At 44.3% G+C, this 20,025-nt stretch overlaps 1 protein-coding gene across 1 annotated transcript; it reads left to right on the forward strand.

The window, feature by feature from the left end:
• The first annotated feature begins 1,384 nt into the window (after nt 1-1,384).
• On the forward strand, nt 1,385-18,746 carry eml2 (EMAP like 2). The gene is given in 23 exon segments (XM_061681989.1): nt 1,385-1,558; nt 6,171-6,398; nt 6,798-6,915; nt 6,990-7,100; nt 10,591-10,619; nt 10,766-10,895; nt 11,038-11,187; nt 11,555-11,624; nt 12,095-12,205; nt 12,276-12,371; nt 12,442-12,576; nt 13,604-13,703; nt 13,797-13,951; nt 14,103-14,228; nt 14,798-14,929; nt 15,019-15,086; nt 15,615-15,703; nt 15,773-15,870; nt 16,887-16,974; nt 17,049-17,144; nt 17,940-18,070; nt 18,535-18,555; nt 18,557-18,746. Coding segments are annotated over 23 exon segments (2,490 nt in total). The 5' UTR covers nt 1,385-1,455; the 3' UTR covers nt 18,662-18,746.
• Nucleotides 18,747-20,025: the final 1,279 nt, after the last annotated feature.

The following is a 20,025-nucleotide window of genomic DNA, read 5'->3' on the forward strand; positions in this document are numbered from 1 at the left end:
TCGCGTGGCCAACTCGATGACGTCATATTGCGCATGCGCAGATCTGCTGTTGGGCCAGTTGAAATACATTTTGAAAGGTTTGCCGCACTGCGTTCAGGTACCCTGCAATTGAAAACTAAATGATTTGACCTCATTGAAAAAAGAAAAACGGATAATACGACGGTCATTTGCAATTACAAACGGTTCATTAATGAGGAAAAAAATACTACGGAGAGCTTTTGAATTGAGGACGTTTGCTGCCCCCAGGTGGTCACTTGAAGAGCTGCAACTGTTGACTGCTCAGGTACCCAGAACAGTCATAAAATATTAAATGAAATTAGGTGCTTGAATTTAAAAGAAATATATATTCAGGTGTAATTAATCATCTTAACAAGTCTGTTTAATTGTCACGCTTCGCCCACGTGGTCTTCGGTGTCAATTAGCAACACGTGTGAATTAATCACCGGTGGCATCACATTCGTCTCCCAGCACTTCCGGTGTTGGAAATCGAACCTTGGTCACGTGACGGATTTGGCCTCAAGTGAACGCGAGGAGGCCGTTGTTGCCATGGAAACAGCAAGACGACTGCACGAGGCGGATGGACGCGAAGAGGCTTCGTCAAAGCAACGGAAGCCACCCCGGAAGCACAAAATGCTCGATTTTCAAGTGGAAAAACATTCCCGCCAGAGGAAATGTGTGTACACCACGTTCAAACGGCAATCAAGCCAAATTAGTCGATTGAACGTGTTAGGGTTACAAAATTTGAATTTCAGGACCATGGTAGGATGTCAAAGTGAGGTTTTAATGCAGTGTTTGAAATTAGGGATTCATGCCCGGTTTGTGATTTAAAAAACGGGTCACAGTGTGAAATTAGGCATTCAAAGCTGGGTTAGGGTTTTCAAAACTAGGTTCAAGCCAGGGTTAGTATTTCACATTAGGGTTTTAAGCTTTGTTCAGTGTTGCGATCATGAGTTGGGCTTTCAAATGAGCGTTTCATTCCTGGTTTTGACTTTCTAATTAGGGTTTCAGGTTTAGTGAAATGTTGCAAGCAAGGGTTCGGCTTTGAAATGTGGCTTCAAACCTGGTCTACGGCTTTAACAAAAGAAGAAAAGAGTTTCAAATTATGTTTTCAAGATAGGGTTTGGATTTGAAATCTGGGCTCGGATGTCCAGACAGTGTTCATTAAGGTTTCTTATTCGGGTCTCCAGCCACAGTTCAGGTTTCAAACCAGGAGTTAGTGTTCTGAAGTCCTACAAATTGACTAAATGCATCTCAGCATATCAGCAATCTCCTGATCCCGAAATAAAGAACGTGCGCCTGCGTCTTCTTCGCACTTAGTCTGAAAGTCCTCAAAGCGGAAGTATGGCTCCGTTGGCGGGCGCTTGACTTGGACTCAGTCCGCGAGGACAGTGTGAGGAGGCGACAGCAGGTAAAGGTGAGAAGAAGCAACAAGAGAGAAGGAAGGAAGAAGAAAGGATGGACGGAAGGAGCGAGTCGGACAAGAGGAGGATGTTGATGTCTTCGTGCGGGAGCTTGTACGACAGCAACAGCCTGCTCTTGCAGTACTGCAACAACAACGGTCAGCACGCACACGAACACACGCACACACAATGTATACGAACAGTCGACAACGCATATGGTCATTTAGAATTTCCCACAGTCAAATTGTCAACAAACGCCCCGCAACCTATACAACTGAATGCACACAAAGCAGCTGCAAATGCTTCATTGCATCCCAAATGTCAGCGAAATTTGTGATTTGGAGCTGCCAATCCAAATGCGAGGCCTCGACGACGATATTTCCACGCTTGTGTGTCCGCGAATCAGATCACAATCGCTTCAGTTGATTCCACTGTGTGGGCTCAAGTTGTCATTTTGTCATTTTGGTGGCGTGGGTGTCCAACGTTAAATAAGTCACGTGACATTTTCCGCGTGTGTTCACATCTCACGAGGAAACCGACCCCGGTTGCATTTTTGACACCAGTGATTCCTATTTATTATTATTATTATTATTTTTTTTTTTCATGTTTACACTGTCACTCAATGCATGAATTTCATTGATATTTGAGTGCGCGCGCGCACACCAAATCCCCTGTACGGCGAAGGTCTGCTGCGATGACGCAGCAACAGGTGGCGCTGTAGCACTGAACTCTGCGGCGCTTTTAGCCAATTAGAAGACATTACAATTTACATGCGCGCATTCGTTGTTCTGAATGGGACGTTCAATGACCTTTGTTGAATGTAACCTTTCGTATGGGTTTTGTTTGTGTGTCTTGAATGTTACATTTGGGGCACTTTTATTGTTTTTGCGTGCTATATTCAATGAGCGTCGTTGTTTTGACTGTTACATTTAGGGCATGATGTTGTTCTGTTTCAAGTACAGCGAGGCATCCTGGTTAAAGTAAGCCCTTTTAGTAAAAATAAAAACTTTTCAGCTGGTAGATTCGGGAGCATAAATGTGCTCGTGTACTCTCATTCTGGTTTAATAGATTTAATAGTTTTCCAATACTTCAATTGGATTTTTCATTTGACTCAAATAGGACTTTTCATTTGTCGGACTACGTCGTCTTTATTTCCGAATAGTACACGGAGTAACGATTTGATTTTGATTTGCGTGTCGTTCGTTACTGTCAACACGAATGACAAATCGGGATTTATTTTTAAACGTCAAATTGATGCGTTGCAATTAATGTGCTTGCTTTTGCATGTTGCATTCAAGGCACTTTGTTTTTAAGGCAGAATCATGTTTTTTTGTATTGGATGTGATTTGGACGGTGTACCTAATGACTTGGCCGGTGAGTTTAAAATAGGATTGGTTGGTTTTTGGTCAAATTCTGTGATTGATTGACTGTTTTCCTCTCTGCAATGATGTTTTATATGGGATAGCGCCACCTGCCGGTTGTTTGGAGATGTGCAGCCTCAGAGCCTTTGTGCTCGTTGATGATTCCCTCGTGGTGCGTTCAAGTACCTCACCAGCCGACTGGACTGTTTTCATGTCCTACGTGTACTCGTGAGGTTCATTTGGGGATAAAGATGTGGTAATACCTCCTCCCTCCTGACGAGGCAACAGTGAGGCACGAGCCTCGATGCTAACAACTGAACAAGAAATGGTTGCGTGCGTGTGTGTGAGCATGCATGTGTCTGGATTATGCTTGCATATGTATGAATTTGTATGTGTGTATTTTTGCAAAATTGCAGATTTGTGTGCCTGTGTTTATGCACAAGTGTGTGTGTGTATTTCCATGCGCGCGTGTGTTTTCATTTGTTTAATTTTTCTTGTACTTATGCTTCTGTTCTGTGTGTATTTGTGTATGTGTATTTTTTTTCCTGTTTGGGTGTGTGTTGCTGGTCAGTGTATATGAATTTGTGTGCGTGTGGTTAAAGCAGGAAGTGGGCGTGGTCACAAAGAAGGGCGTGATTGGGTGGGGAGGGGGGCGGGGGGGGTCAGAGGATAGGGGAGGGGTTTGCACTGCGCGGCCGCGACGCCCCCCTCGCTGTTGCTCTGCGGACTCGTTGATGGAGAGCCGACAGCAAAGCGGCAAGATGGCAGGTAGGCCGGACCGGCTCTACCTTCATCATCGTCATCATCATCATTATTAATGTCCACATTCCTCTTCCTCATCGTCATCGTCTTTGCGTTCTGTGTGCTTCCTGACAGTCATCATGTGACCTCATCTCACCTCAACACCATCCTGGTTTAAAATGCGGTGCCGGTTGCATTGCAAGCAGACGTGTGTGTGCTTTGTGGCTGTGTGTGTGCGTGCATGTGCGCGCACGCATGCATGCGTGTTTCAAGGTGATAAAGATCAGCAGTCTCCAACCTTTTTTTGCGCGCCTGCCGGGTTTCACGTACAATAGTCCACTGCTGTCATTCGTGTCCTTGCTACATAGCAAATGTTTTTTAATATATATATATATATATATATATATATATATTGAGTATATTTACAGGCAAGTACCCATTTAGTTTCCCACTTTCCTTGTAGTACCACGTTTTGCCACAACACGCCGGGCACCACTGAATTCTACCGGAAGAGATGAGGTCTAAACACGTCCGCCTTCCAACGTGTCCTTCATAATTGACATAACAAACCAAAATTGACCACCTCATTTTTCTCTTCTACTCAAAAGCTGTGCCGTTCTCAAATCCACAGCGACGCAACGGCGCCCTCTGCAGGGATCTGGTCATCATTACAGAGCTATAGAAAGCTGACTTTCACAGATGAGCGGGGCGAGACCCTCTTCCATGTCTTCTTGTTGAAAAAGGGACATGATCAATTATTTGGTGTCTGCAAACGTTTGTATTCCACTCGGCGAAGATAAACGCTATTTGCTGAAAAACTCTTCCGTTTTTGTGCTCTTTCAAAATGACTGAGGAAGTTATTTTAAAGTGATACATGTCAACTGAGAGACGACCTTTGCATGTCAGGGAGAAGTTGAGTTTAACCTGGGTTGTTAGTCGACGTCATGGACAGTGTACAAAAAAAACAGTGTACATTTTTCAAAATGATGTTTTAGTTTTTGCCTCTGCACAATTTTGCTACTAAAACAATTTGTTCAGGAAAATGCTATGTTATATTAGGCCACAAAAATGTGATGTGGTATTTAAAATGTGCTATGTCCAGAAAAATGCAATATTTTGCCAGCAAAAAACGGAATGTTTGTTGAAGAAGAAAAAAAAACCTGCTACATTAGGCTATGAAAATATTGTTTTGGCTCTTAAAAGGTTATTAGGCAACACAAACTTAATATTTTTCTTTCAAAGGCTATCGATTGCTCTTTGTTGCCATCAAATGTAAATATTTGTGCACGATAATGCAATGGTCGACCAGAAAAAAGTTGTCCTAAAACGTAGAAGAACAAAAGGAAAGTGAAAAGAAAATAAAGTACAAAAGCTACAAAATCTCCATTTTCGCCACTTTTCAATTCCTGTAAGTGTCCCAATACATTTGCACAAATATTTGAATACATTTGAATAGTAAGTGTGAAAGCTAATCTTGAATATTGTCCCTCATATTAGCGTGTGTGTTGCAAAACGCAAGAATCTGCTGAATGTGAGCGAAAAGGTCCGCAAAAAGGGACAAACGGTCCAAGTCGTGTCGAAAACCTTCCGAGCAGAAGTGGGATGTGCGTGTGTGCGCCCTGCGTGGATTTAAAGAGACAGTAGCAGCGATTGTGTTCAGCAAGAGAAATATTTTTGGAGAGAGCGTTTGATTGTTCATCTTTCACGCGTTCACCATCTTGATGTGGTTTATGCAAAGGAGGGGCCGACTACTTCCTGTCCGCTTTATCGCTCGTTTCGGATCGGACCGCAAGGCCGCGGGCATCGTTGAAGTGTTGAAAGAGCTCGCTTGTGTCGGAGTGTAATCTGCGCATGCGAAACGTAGATTAAAAATGTCGTTTTTTTTTGGGGGGTGGGCGGTCTCGTTAATATCCTTCGCCATTGCTGATGTCATCATAGAGGAGGGTCAGGGTTTAGATTTGGGGGTAGTGCGTGGAGTTTAGGGTTAGTGTTGGTTTTGTAATACACTGTATAGAAGGGGTGGAGTTAGGGTTCATAAATTGTAAAGCGTTTCTTTCAAGAACAGAAGAGTGGCTTTGTTTTCTCTTTCGTCCGACTCGTTCAACTCCATCACGTCGTCGTATTGTTCTTCAGACACTGTGCAAAAAAACTTGAAACCTTTCACCAACGGACACAGACATGCCAATCATGAGTAGACCCACAAAAAGGTCTCAAGGACCCGTGCCGGAAAAGAGCGGAAGTCTGCCTCCTTGGTTTAAAAGGCCCACCAATGTGACTCGGGCGCACACTCAAGAATCTTAAAAGAATGTAGCCCCTGAGGCCACTTTGATATAGCACCATGTAATTTGGTGGGCCTATCCATTACAAATAGACCCACCAAAAAGTCTCAAGGACCGATGCCCCAAAAGACACAGGAAGTCCGCCATCTTGGTTTGAAACGGTCCATTGACATTGGTGGCATTCTCCTGAATTTGGAAAAGAATTCAGCCTTGAAAGACATTTCAACTTCGAAGCACGAACTTTGTCTCTTACAAATAGACCCAGAAAAAAGTCTCAAGGATGCTCGAAAGTGCAAAAGTCGACCGCCATTCTGGTTTGAAGCGGCCGCTTTGGGCCCATTCTGTCCCTCCGCCAGCTTCGGGACTGAAACGTGCGTTCTTCCCTGTAGACGACACGGCGTCGGCGGGCAGCAACATGGACACGGAGGACCGCGTGTCTCACCTCGAGCAGCGGCTTCAGCTTCAGGAGGACGACATCCAGCTCCTCAAGGCGGCTCTGGCCGACGCCCTGCGCCGCCTGGGCTCCTGCGAGGAGCGGAGTCGAACCTCAGAGCGGCCGGGGGGCGCCCACGCCGCCGGGAGGAGGTCTCTGCATGGCGCAGCCCCGCCCGCCACGGGTAGGTCTTTTCAACCTATGTTCCATTGAATACAATACAAAAACACGATATTTAATGTTCAATCTGATGAGTGTTGTTGTTTTTTTGCATTCTCTCATTTTCTATCTGGTGCCTGCAACATGATCCAAAAAAGCTGGAACATATGAGACATAATTAGATGTACAAGTACTTTTGGAGGGGGTACGTGGCGTGAAAAGTTTGAGAGCAACTTCCATTTTCGGTCTCGTGCGTCTTGTAAACATCGTGAACAACAGAGGGGCTAATTAGCTTCTCCGCACATGCTTGTTTTCGCACTGAGGAACGCGAACGTGCTGCCGTCGCCATGTTTCGTTATTTTGTCACTCGTAACCCGTCGTAGCAGTGAGGCTGACGCTATCTTGCGTTGCGTCGGTTGTTCAGTCCATCAGCTACTTCAGACGCTTCCTTCGAGGCCCCTGAGCAACGGATACGTACAACACAAACGCCTCCTCTCGTCACCGTCCTCGCCCAAGAAGGACGTGCTGCGCTCCATCAAGAGGTATCTTTGTACATTTATTCACGTCGACATACATTTTCTTACGGATTTCTTTACGGTGTCACGCGTCTGTTCAGGAAGAGCATGTCCACAGAGCGCCTCACGGCGGTCAGGAGGGAAGCGGCGGCGGCGGCGGCCGAGAGTCGAAGTCGAACAACTTCGTCCGGCGGCTCCACGGGTGGAAAAAGGTCAACAAATACTGAATTGTATTGCACTATACTCTTACTTACTAGCATTTTAAAAAGTGCTTATTTTTTTTTTTAATATATATATATATATATATATATATAAATAATCCCTCAAGGGAAATATGTAAATACATGTAAACCAATGGTTTTCCTCATCCATAAAACTTTTCTTGTCACAAAAGTGTAAAAAAAGAAGCTGGTAATATTGATAGAAATATGTAAAATAGTGTATTTGAACAATCAAATCATCATTCTTTCTCTAAATTCTCTTCTGCATCGTTAATTTCAAAGTTGTAATTTCGAAGTCCATTCATTTGAATGCAAATACGAACAAATAAAAATGTTCAATGTAAGTGTAAAATAGTTCATTTGAACAATTAAAGAGTAAGCATTCTCAATTTTAAATTGTATTAGTTCTTTGAAGTTAGAAATAAAATAACCAAGGATTTAATTAAATGAATGTTAATTGTACTTGTAAATAGTTCATTTTGAACAAAAATAAAATTGTCATTTTTACATTTAATTCACAACTGATTTAACTCTAATCAATTAAATAATTGTTTAATGGCAAAAATAACATTTTAAATATATTTGATCATTTATTGTAAAAGTATAATTGTCATAATAAATATATGATCATTTGAAAATTGTATTTACAATTTATTCTAATGAATCGATTATTTAATAAGGTAATTACAAAATGATAAAATCATTTTTAAAACATTCATTTTAGTAGAATAATAATTCATTCTCCTTTTTAAATTGTACTTATTTTATTTCAATTAAACAATTATTTAATAAAGTTAATACAAAATAGTAAACGTTTACTATTGTATATTTTATTTCAAATAACTCAACAGATCTTTTCATTCAATAAATACTCAAACAAGATCCTCAATACTGGGAGGCGGGAGAAGAAGAGCGAGAGAAACTGCACACCATGACGCAACATCTTTTCATCCAATTCGTCTGTGAAGTAGCCACATGTCCGAGGGTCTGCGAACGCAGCACTCTTGCTCACTTTCTCCTCACATTTGCTCGACAATTCTGTGGGAATTTAACAATATGACTTATTTGTGCGCGTCCTTAACTACATGAGATGTCCAAAACATTTGCCGCAACCTGGCGCACGATGTAGTTGTACAATAATAACAATCATTCCCATTTTCCGGCATGGAAATTGGACATTGGGAGGTGGTGCAGTGGCGGCGTCACATTTCTCATGGAAAACCGGCGAGGAGGAGTCAAGCGGGCTCGCTTGATTCAGGAAGTGGCTCCTGATTGGGTGACGGCAGCATATGAGTTGGCAGGGCGAAGGAGGAAGTGCGCGAGTGTTGCTCAGCGACACACACACACACACGCACGCACGCACGCGCGCACACACACACTCTCTCTCTCTCCTGTCACTGTCACGGTTTGTTCTAACGGACGCAAGCAGCCATGAAGAAATCTAGCAGGTAAACTTTACCACCTTTCGTAACTTCAAATCAATATTCTAGTCAGTACATTGCATCACTGTGCAACTCGTCTCCGCGGAGAACGAGGTAAAGTTGACGGAAGTTGGATTTTAACGAGAAATGTTGCGTGCAAGTGCCCGACGGTTGTGCGTGTCCGATGTTGGTCCGAGGGTAATTTGAACTTTTAATTGCAGACGGCGCGGTTGAGACGACGCGCACGCGCACAGTTTGTTTTCAATGTTTTTTTATTTTTTGTGTGGAGGTTCTTGTGTTGCAACGTTGTCTCACAAGTTGTGTTTTGTCGATGTCGTCTCGCGTGTGTGTCTGTGTGAGTGTGTGTACATTATTTATACACACTGAGGTTTCACTAATTGACTGGAGCCAATGCTCGAAGGCATCCGTCTGGGCGCGCGCGCGCGCACGCACGCACGCACGCACGCGCAAACATACACAGTGGAAGCGGGTAGGATTGTGTTACGTTCAAGTGCTCCTTGCACGTTTTGTTTCTTTTTGTTTTGTAAAAATTCATGTGGAAATCATTTGCTTTACTGTATTAAATTCTGTTCTTCGGATGTGATGATTACATCACACACGCTCACATGCATGCGCGCGCGCACACACTCAGACAGACACCAAAGTATGAGCTCGAGTGCTTTGTGCGGTTCTTGCGAGTCCATTAGAAGCAAAGCGGCGATGCACGAACCTTCTCACATGGCCGACGATGGGAAACAGCAAGTCAGAGTCGCACCCTTCAAGTATGACTTCCATCAAAACTTAAATGTTAATTTGATGCAAGTGTGGTTAAAAACAAGAAACACTAGCTGCAATCCAGTGTGACAAGAAACCACAATAAAAAAATTAAAATTAAAAAAATGAATGAGTTTGGTGCCAACTCAGCACAAACGCGTGTGTGCGTGAGAGAGACATCGTCAGTTTTTAATGCAGTAGAAGATAACGAGGAGCACTTGAACGCGACACAAAGTGCGTGCATGTCTCTCCAGTGAGGGATGATATGATGATGATGATGGGCACACATGACTGCATATTGAACGCATGCATCTGATTGGCTGTGAGAGGTGCTCGTCCAGTTGGTGCTGGTGTTGGGCCCGCCGCCTGGACCAGAGCCCACTGACTGCGGCCCAGTGCCCAGCGTGGCCTACGACAAAACAGGTCTTTGTGTTTGTTGAGTTCTTGAGTCTCTCTTTTGCTCTTTGCCTGGTGTCGAATAAGCGTTTCCATGGAAACCTCCTGGAAAAAAAGTCAAACTTTCATTCCAGTCCTGACACAGGGCAGAAAAACAAGACAATCGGTGTCACTGAATGTGAGGCTAACGGGCTAAAACTGCTTGTTTGGCTACCATGCGTGAGGCTGAACAATAATTTTTGCTAACTTGCTAGAGGCTAAACAGGACATTTGGATCACATGCTAGAGGCTAAAATGCTAAAATAAACGTATGACAAACTTGCTACGTTCTTGGATGCTAAAATTGACACGTGGCGAGTGTGATGTAAGGACTCCAATGCAGCACACGAATCACTGGAATAGTGCGAAAGGATTTGAGTAAAGACTGCATCTCAACTATGACGGGTCAATTCAAAACCAGGATACAGAGCAGTCAACTTCACAGTCGCGAGGGTGAGGCTTTGAAGATAGGGAATTTGTCTTGTGCCAAAGTGATGCAATGCTCCGTAATCCATAGATGGCAGATCAGATTTCACAGTTGTCTTAATCCACGGTTCACAGAGAGCAAAACAAGAAAACTGTCACTTTGTTGACTTTGTAGAACAGGCAAATGTGTCTCGCGGGGTCATGCTATTGTAGCTTGCATGTAGGACAGTCAAACGCTCTGACAATGATTGCGTCATCAACGAAGCCTTATATGCTGGGGCATCTGCCTGTGGCTAGTAGAACATGATTGGCTGGCTGCCATGGCAGACTGTGACAAAAACTGCATGTTCGGCTAACATACTACAGTCTAAACTGTACATTTACCCGTGATGCTAGATACTAATATGCTATTTTTCCAATTTCAGTAAATCTAAAGAATGCACCTTCAATACAGGTAACAGGCTTTTTGTGTGTTTTAATGTATTTTTTTAAAAAGTATTATAATAACAAAAGTATTTTTTGTAAGAATAAGAAGTTGAAGTCCGTACCACCGCGATCGCCATGTATCATATCCGCTCTCTCTGTCTGTCTGTTTGTCAGAGGACGGCTACGTGAGGATGTTTCTGCGCGGCCGTCCTGTCACCATGCACGTGCCCGACCAGCAGAGGGACAGCTACAGCCTGGACCATAAGGGGGCGCTACCGGGCCGCAAGCTCAAGCTGGAGTGGGTGTATCCTTCAATGGAGACGCTTGGCTATGGCTATGCGAAGTAACCTATAACCTGGAGTGGAGTGGGTGCAACAAACTTCATACGGAGATGTTATGCTGTACTATGCGCTCCTATTGTTTATTTTCCTTGACTACCGCTAAAGCTACGGCTACCGCGGGCGCGACTGCCGCTCCAACTTGTACCTTCTGCCCACCGGAGAGATCGTCTACTTCAACGCCTCCGTGGTGGTCTTGTACAACACTGACGAGCAGCAGCAGAGACACTACCTGGGACACAATGATGACGTCAAGTGGTGAGCTGATAAGATGCACGTATAGCTCGCATGCCTAATGCTAACCCACATGTTCAGCTAATCTGTTTAGAGGTTAAATTTTTACAATTAGCGATAGTACTTTTTTTTTAATCCCTTGGGAGGGTTCCCTGAGGGACATTTAACGAAAATGTTTCGGACAAGCTAGAGGCTCAAGTACACTTCTATCCAACTTGATAGACCCTAACATGCTAAAAACGCATACTCGGCTAACACGCAAGAGGCTAAACCACAGATTTAGCTAACATGCTATATGCTGAGCATCACATTTAGCGTATCGTATACCGTAATGTGCTAAAAAACGATGTTTGGACAATCGACTAACATGCTAAATCGTTTCTCTTCTCAGCTTAAGTGTGCATCCTGACATGGTTACCATAGCAACAGGGCAAGTGGCGGGAAATACTAAAGATGGAAAGGTACATGACACATACACTATCATGGTACTGGCTAACATGCTAAAAATCATTTCACTCTAACATGCTAAAGGCTAAACTGTACCTCTGGCTAACATGCTAAAATTGTTGTTGAATTGAATTGTTGAAATTGCATGTTCAGCTAACAGCTAGCGGCTAAACTGCCCATTGGGTTATCGTGTTTGGGGGTCACATGCTAAAGTGTATATTTGCGTAACATACAAATAGCTAACTCACTAAACTGCACATTTGGCTAACATACTACATGCTAACATATCCAATTGGGCTCTTAAGTGAACATGCTAGCGGCTAATTGGCAAAATTGACTAATTCAATAGCAGCTAAACATTCTCTAGCCTAACATGCTGGACCAACTGGATATCATGACAAAATGCTTGTCACTTACATAGTAAACTGACTGTTCAGCTAAAAATGCTAGCGGCTAACATACTCAAAACGGTGTGTGTGTTTAGCTACTAGCTCCTCATGTCCGCGTGTGGGACTCCGTGAGCCTGAACACGCTTCACGTGCTCGGCATTGGCGTGTTCGACCGAGCTGTCACCTGTGTGTCCTTCTCGAAGTCGGTGAGTAGCGCCACCTATTTTTTAACTTCCCTTTTGGTCAAAGTTCCAATGTCTGACGTCTTCCCTGTAGAATGGCGGCAGCTTCCTGTGCGCCGTGGATGACGCCAACGACCACATTCTGTCCGTGTGGCACTGGCAGAAGGAGAAGCAACTGGCTGACGTCAAGGTAAAGGTCTGACATTGGTCTTGATGTTCATTTTTTTTGGAACGCTTAACGTGCCCTGACATCTTCGCAGTGCTCCAGCGACTCTGTGCTGGGGGCCGTCTTCCACCCGATGGACGCGAACCTGATCGTGACCTGTGGAAAGTCGCACATCAACTTCTGGAACCTGGAGGGAAGCACGCTGACCAAGAGACAAGGACTCTTTGAGGTAACCATTACAATAACAACATCACTTTTGTTTTGCTGCAGCGAAGCATTTGTATTTATTTTCTTTCACTAATATTGGACATGTTATGGTTTTTAAAACAGAGGTAAAAGGTTGTCAAAAAAGTGTAACGGCTAGAATAGAAGTGGGTTTTGGACCCAGCCTTGAGGTACGTCGCACGTCTTAGATCACTTACAATCCAGTGTCAAGTTGTTGAATGCAGGCTTTATGGCTTTCAAATAGTTTTGAAACGTCAAAACGGTAGCAGGGAGAAACCAAGTGGGCTTAGGACTGAGGTTCGAGGTACTACAACAGGTTTTGTTTTAGATAAATTATTGGTTATTAAGTTTTTATTCGTCAAACAAGCTCCTTAAAGTCAATTTTAATGGCTTCAGGAATGGAAAATGAAAGATGAAGTTGTCAAAAATTAGCATGGAGATTAAAAGTGGGCTTCAGACTGAGCCTTAACTTACTCCCAGTTTTTGTCCTTGAATTATTTTTGTATTTTGTCCGAGTTCTGATATGAACTTGATTAATTTAGGCTATTTTAAAGTACAAGATGAAAGGTCAAATCGATGAAAATAAAAGTGGACTTGTGGTACACCACGTTTAAGTTTTGTAATCGATGACTAGTGTCTCATTTTGTGTTGTGATCAAGCCAATGACGAGTTGTCTAATGTTTCATGGCTTGTAAAATAGGTGACACATTCTCAAAAAGTGGAGAATAAAAGTGGTCTTAGCAGTGAGCCTTGAGATACTCCATGTTTTGTCTTGATTTATGATGAGGCAAGCTATATTTTGTGTTGTTTTAGCTCATAGCCTTATAGCAAATTGTTTAATGTAGTCTAGGACCTAAAATACAAGATGAATGGTCAAATTGTCAAAAGAGAGAGACTCAAAGTGGGTTTAGCATTGAGCCTTGTGGTACACCGTATGTCTTAGATCACTCATACTTTTTTCTCTCCGAGCTATGATCAGTCTGAGAGGAAATGTGAATATAAAATATGTATATTTTTGTCTTTCCCTGTAGAAACACGAGAAGCCCAAGTACGTGTTGTGCACGGCGTTCGCCGAGAACGGAGATGCCATCACCGGAGACTCGAGTGGAAACATCTACGTGTGGGCCAAAGGTACACCACGTCATTTATATACACGTAAATAAATACAGCAAGTGTACTATAATGTGTGAGCTGTGATTGGCTGTCGTCGTGATGGACAAACAGGCGGAAATCGCATCAGCCAGGTGTTGCCGGGGGCCCACGAAGGCGGCATTTTCTCCATCTGTGTCCTGAAGGACGGCACCATGGTGTCAGGAGGAGGGAAGGACCGCAAGGTGGTGCTGTGGGACCGCGAATACCGCAGGCAGGCGGACATGGAGGTCAGGATGAGTTTAGGATTACAGTGTACCGGTGTTTATCGCAGAGGATATGTTCTATAGACCGAGGGCGCCAATGATGAACCGCGATGTAGCGGGAGTTCACTGTATTGATTTTTATGAGAAACTAACTTTTTTTGCGTGCGTGCATCAGGCGGGTGACACGTTTGGACCTGTTCGGGCCATCGCGGAAGGCAAGGGGGGCGAACTCTTCATAGGGACCACCAAAAACGCCATTCTCAAAGCAGCCTTCCCTGACACACTGATGCCCATCGTACAGGTAAACAAAAACAAAAACAAAATGTAAACACCCCTAGAATAGAATATGCTAACATGCTGAACTGCACATGTGGAAAAAATGCTAGCAGCTAAACTGACTGCTTGGCTAACACTGTAGACTTAAAAAAAAAAAAAAAATTGTTTTATTTGGCTAAGATGATAGCAGCTAACATGCTAGAAACTGAACAGCACACTTGACTAACATGCTAGAGGCTAACATACTAAATTGACTGTTTGACTAGCATGCTAGAATTTAGCATCTAGAGGTTAAAGTGCCCATTTGGATAACTGGTAGTAAGTAATTGACACTGACTAAACTAACGTGCTAAAAATAACATGCTAGCAGCTAGGAAGCTTAAAGGACTGTTTTGCTAACATGCTAAAAGCTAAATTACCCATTTGAATAACATACTAGAGGCTAAAATGGTAAATTGACTGTTCGACTAACGCGCTGAAGGCGAAACTGTATATTCGGCTAAAATGCTTGTAGCTAACCTGCCAAATTAAGTATTGGATGTGTGTATTTACAGTTGTTGTTGTTGTTGTTGTTGTTGTGCGCGTGTACCCCAGGGTCACACGGACGAGCTTTGGGGTCTGGCTGCGCATTCGCGTCTGGATCAGTTTGTCACCTGCTGCCAGGACAAACTGGTTCACCTGTGGGACACAAACACCCACCAGCCCATCTGGACCAAAAGCATTGAGGTTATGGGAGGGGGGGAAAATGCATTGAAATAAAAATGTCTCCTCAATGTCAAACCGTTAGAATTGTTTTGTTTGTTTGTTGCTTGCAGGATCCTGGAAGGTGTGCGGGTTTTCATCCAAACGGAGAGGTTCTGGTGGTCGGCACCATGACTGGAAGGTCCGCCGTCTTGTCATCCTTATGAATGCAATTATGTTATTAATATTGGAATAGCGGATGTTGTTCGCACATGCACACTTTGCGTGTCTGTCTATGTTCGTCTGGACATTTATTTATTTGTTTTTATATTTGTTTGTTTGCTCATTTGTGTTTCTTGTTTTGTTTTGTATGCTTTCAATCTTTGTTCTTCTATTTGTGTGTTTTTCTGTTTGTGTGCACATCTTTTTTCGTGTTTGTGTCGGTCTTTATTTGAATTTTTTTTGTATTTATCATGTATGTCTTTTTTCTTAGTTTTTCTGTTTGTCTGCTTGATTTTGTTTGTGTTTTATTTTTTTTGAACGTGCATTTGTGAGCTTCTGTTTTTTGTCCGTGTCTGTTGTGCATGTTCATGTTTTTCTGCTTGTGTGCGTCTCTGTGTACTTGATTGTGTTTGCTTTTTGTTTCTGTGCTTGTTTTGTGTTTTTGTGTGATTGATTGTGGATGTGATTTTGTTTTTGTCGCAATTGTCTTTGTGTGTGCGCATTTCAGATGGTTAGTGTTGGACACAGACACCCGTGACCTTGTGTCTACGCACACAGACGGCAACGAGATCCTCTCCAACGTCAAATATTCTCCAGGTAAAACCTCAATAAAGCCTCCGTCTGTTAGCATTTGATGCTAACCACAATGTGTGTGTGTGGTGTCAGACGGCAACTTCCTGGCGGTGTCTTCTCACGACAACTTCGTTTACATCTATGCTGTGACTGAGAACGGACGCAAGTACAACCGTGTGGGAAAATGTAGCGTAAGTACAAAAAAGGCCGCGGAGCAAACATGTCATGTGACCAGGAAATACCTTTTTCTATTTGCTTTGTTTGTTACTGGCTTTATAGACATGAAATCCGCTGAGCATCTAATCGAAAACGCATCGTGTGACCAGGAAATAGCTTTGTCTATGTCACTGTGTGTTTAAAAAAAAAAAACAATTGGGCTTATTGGTACAAATTCTCCCTTTTGTCAATACCTGTATAATAACCTCACTGTAGGTCAAATGATTTAATAATTCCTAATTTACTGTTTATTTTGTTCAATTGGACTCTTTGACATAAAATCTTCCTAGCATCAAGAAACACGTCACATGACCAGGAGGAAAAAAAAAAAAAAGGCGTTCAGCATGCCTGAAGATGCGGCTTTAGCATGTGTATCTGGTGTAAATGTATATTTTATAATTTAAGGGGTCTGAATATGACCCCTCAAAAGTCACTCCCTGGAAAGTTTGGAAAAAAGTGAGGCCCTTTCACTACTTTTAGCAAGTGAAATGAAATTGGGTGGACTTGTCTTGTCCATCATAACTGGATGCAAAAAAAAAAAAAGTGTCACGGAGCCATGCCCGAAATTGTCGAGGAAATCGTCCATTCTGTCCCAATTCCAGGGCTGGTACTTGGAGGGAATTCCCCCAAATGAGCCCCACCCGGAAGCGGGTATCCTAGACGGAGAGGCCAAGCTAAATTGTCGACAATTTGAGTTTTCGTCATTGGGTGCGGGCAGAACATGGCGTCATTCGAAGAGTCTCAAAAACTTGCCCCTGATACCAATTCCACCGATTGTCCTGAAATCGGGTGGACGTGTCTATTGTGACGGGACGCGCAAAAGTGCCAAAATCCGAAACTGAACAGTAAGTCTTCCATATTGGTTCAAAGCAGACATTTCGGTGTATTTTCTTTCTGCTTGCAGCTCAATGGTTACGCTGATGATGATGATGATGATGATGATGATGATTTTTATAATTAGTTTCTACGAATGAATGCGGATGTTCCTCAGGGTCACTCGAGCTTCGTGACGCACGTGGACTGGTCCGCCGACAGCCGCTACCTGGTCACCAACTCGGGAGACTACGAGATCCTCTTCTGTGAGTGGCGTCTTCCACTTCCAGCGTGTATTTGCGCGTACGTCCACGCACACTAAAGGTGTCGCGCGTTCCAGGGGAGGCGCCCGGCGGCAAGCACGTGACCAGCGTGGACGCCGTGCGAAACCTCGCCTGGGCCACGTCCACCTGTACACTCAGCTTCAACACCTTTGGTAAGCGAGGCCAGCTCGGACTCATGATTATCGACGTGTTTGTATTTAATCAACCCGAACGCACACAAACATGTTTACACACTCACCGGACTCTTCGTTAGGTACGCCGATACCTAAAAGATCGAATACAAGCTAACAAAGGTCGTAATGGCGTGCGAGTCGAGGTGTTCCTAATATTTTGACCTTCAACCAGCCGTCGCTGTGCCGTCATTCGGTCGTTGTGCTCATGAGGACTTTACGAGATGATAAAGATAAGAACAAAATAACATGTCTTTGAAAAAGAATATATCAAAAAGGAAATTGTAGTGGTGCATCATGAGAAGGTTTGTCTGTTTGTCTTTAAAGAGGTCCAACGTCAATTGGATTTTGTCCAGACTTCATAATCTACGATGCAATCGAGTGTGTGCCGCTTAGGAGAAGCGAAAGACGCACACGTGGAGAAAAAAACGGACCTTGTCAAAAGGCAGGCATTGACCGGCAGCCAATCGCAAGGCGCCGATACGCAAAAAGCATTGAGGCAAACATTCACACCTTTGGACAATTTGGAATCTTCAAACATGCTAACATGTCTTTGGAATGTGCGAGGAAAAAGCCACGTGAACTAAAGCTGAGATTCCAGCCCAAACCCTCAGAACTGTGAGGCAGACGCCAGAACCGTTTGTGACCGTTCAACCTTTGGACACATTGTCTTGATGTTGACACATTTTGCTCCATCCAGCAGATCTTCCGGCGTGTTAAAATCGTGCGATTGATGTGATTTTCAAAAAGCACACGTTTTGGTCTTGTGTTTATCAGGAATTTGGCCCGACGGCGCCGACGGCACCGACATCAACGGCGTGTGCCGGTCACGCGACGGCTCGCTGCTGGCGTCGGCCGACGACTTTGGCAAAGTGCACCTGCTGTCGTACCCCTGCTCCCAGCCCCGGGTCAGTCCTCCCCAAATCTTAGAGGGCCTGAAATCCTTTTCTCAATGAGTCGGGCCCCGTCCGATCATACTGTTAATATTCAACATTTCAACATTTCAGTTGTATTCGAACTGACAACACAAATACTAAGCGCATAACATCTTGTTTTGAAAGACAAAGTGTGGCTTACTTGGCAACCGATACGCCACGTAACACACTCTCATAAGACATTCTGCCGCGACAAGTCGTGGCGAATGGCGAGTGCTAGCAAGGCACTTAACGTTGACGCGTGCGTCGTTACTCACTTTGTCATTGAAGCGCACAGCACAATGACTCTTGTTAAGCCTTTCAAGTATCCCTGATGCACGTTTAGAACTCAGGAAGACTTTTGAGTCAAACGCCGTCATCCACAATCGGTCCAGATGCCTTCGTTCCATTAGTGCTACGCTAACCTTTGAACCCTTGTTAAAAATGACGTCTCGCAGGCGCCGGGCCACGAGTACGGCTGGCCACAGCAGTCACGTGACCGGCGTGGCCTTCCTGCACGACGACGGCCGCCTCATCTCCACCGGAGGAAAGGACGCCAGCGTCCTGCAGTGGCTGGTCGCCTAGGTAACGACCTCCTGTCCACCGGGGGCGGCGCCCTCTCCTTTCACTGCGCGCCCGCTGACACACGCGTAGGCTGGAAGAAATGAATGTTTACTATGGTGCATTAACTCGTTTAGCGTTTAAAAGCAGGATGTGAAATGTAACGAAAAATATTAGCATTAGCCCACTAACCGTGCCTGGATGACTTTTATTATGTTAAAAATCCTCAAGCGGCCTTGGCTTGTTAGAATTGTTGGCTGTGATGGGCTCCTTTTAGAACATTGTAGATGCTAATAATGCTAATGCTAAAGTGCTGTTGGAGGCTGAATCTTGCAGATGTCACACGCACACAAACGCGAATGTAAACGACAACAAAAAGTGCGTCATGTCCCTTTAAGAGCAGCCCGGTTGCCTTGTCGCGCGTCGCCGTGGAGATCTGCTTTTTCTTCTCCGACTCCTTCTTCCTCCCATCCTTCTTTTTCTTCTCCTCCTCCTACTGCACTTCTACCCCCTCCTTCTCATCCTTCCCCTTTTCTTTCTTGTTCTTCCTCCTCCTCTGCCTCCTTGTCTTCCTTCTCCTCCTTTTCCTGTTCTCCTCGTCTTCTTCCCCATCTTTCTCCTCCTCCTCTTCTTTTTCTTTTTCCTCCAGTTCCTTCTACTGTTCCTTCTCCTCCTCGTGGTTCCGCCATCTCCTCTTCCTGGTGGAGAAGGGGGAGGTCGAGAAGGAGGATAAGAGACGGGCAGAGATGGAGAGGAAGGAAGAGATGAAAGAGGAGCAGCAAGAGATGGAGGAGTAAGAGATTTGAAAAGGAGGAGAAAGAAAAAGTGGGTAAGGTGGAATGAGGAGGGAGGAGTAAGGGGACGGAGAAGAACGACGAGGAGGTGGAAGAGTAGTAGAAGAAAGTGGAGGAAAAGGAGAAGGAAGAGGAATTGAAGGAATAGCAAGATGGAGGAGGAAGAGGTGAAGCTTCTTCCTCCACTTTCTCCTCCTCCGCCTTCCCCTTATCTTCCTAAAGGAGGAAGAAGAGAAGGTGAAAAAAGAGGATGAGGAACGAGGTGGAAGATGTGGCGAAAAGGGAGGCGGCGGCGGAAGAGAAACTTCACCACCTCCTCTACCCTCTTCCTTCATCTCCACCTCCTCCTCCCCTCGGTCTCTTCGATCTTTTCTGAGCCGCGGCTGGCCAAAGCGCAAGATGCGCACCGGGCGACGCTACGGCGCAGCAAGTGCATGAGCAAGTCGCTTGGAAGAGGTCACTAGAGTTCATATATGCGCTAGATCCCAATATGTGCGCAATTCCGTACATCCGCGCGGCCGTGCCGTTTTAAAATCGACGCGTGTAATATATAGTTTGCGGGATTTGTGCGATGTGGGCGTGTCACATGATTGA

The sequence above is a fragment of the Phycodurus eques genome, chromosome 7, assembly GCF_024500275.1.
Source record: "Phycodurus eques isolate BA_2022a chromosome 7, UOR_Pequ_1.1, whole genome shotgun sequence".
Classification (NCBI taxonomy): domain Eukaryota; kingdom Metazoa; phylum Chordata; class Actinopteri; order Syngnathiformes; family Syngnathidae; genus Phycodurus; species Phycodurus eques.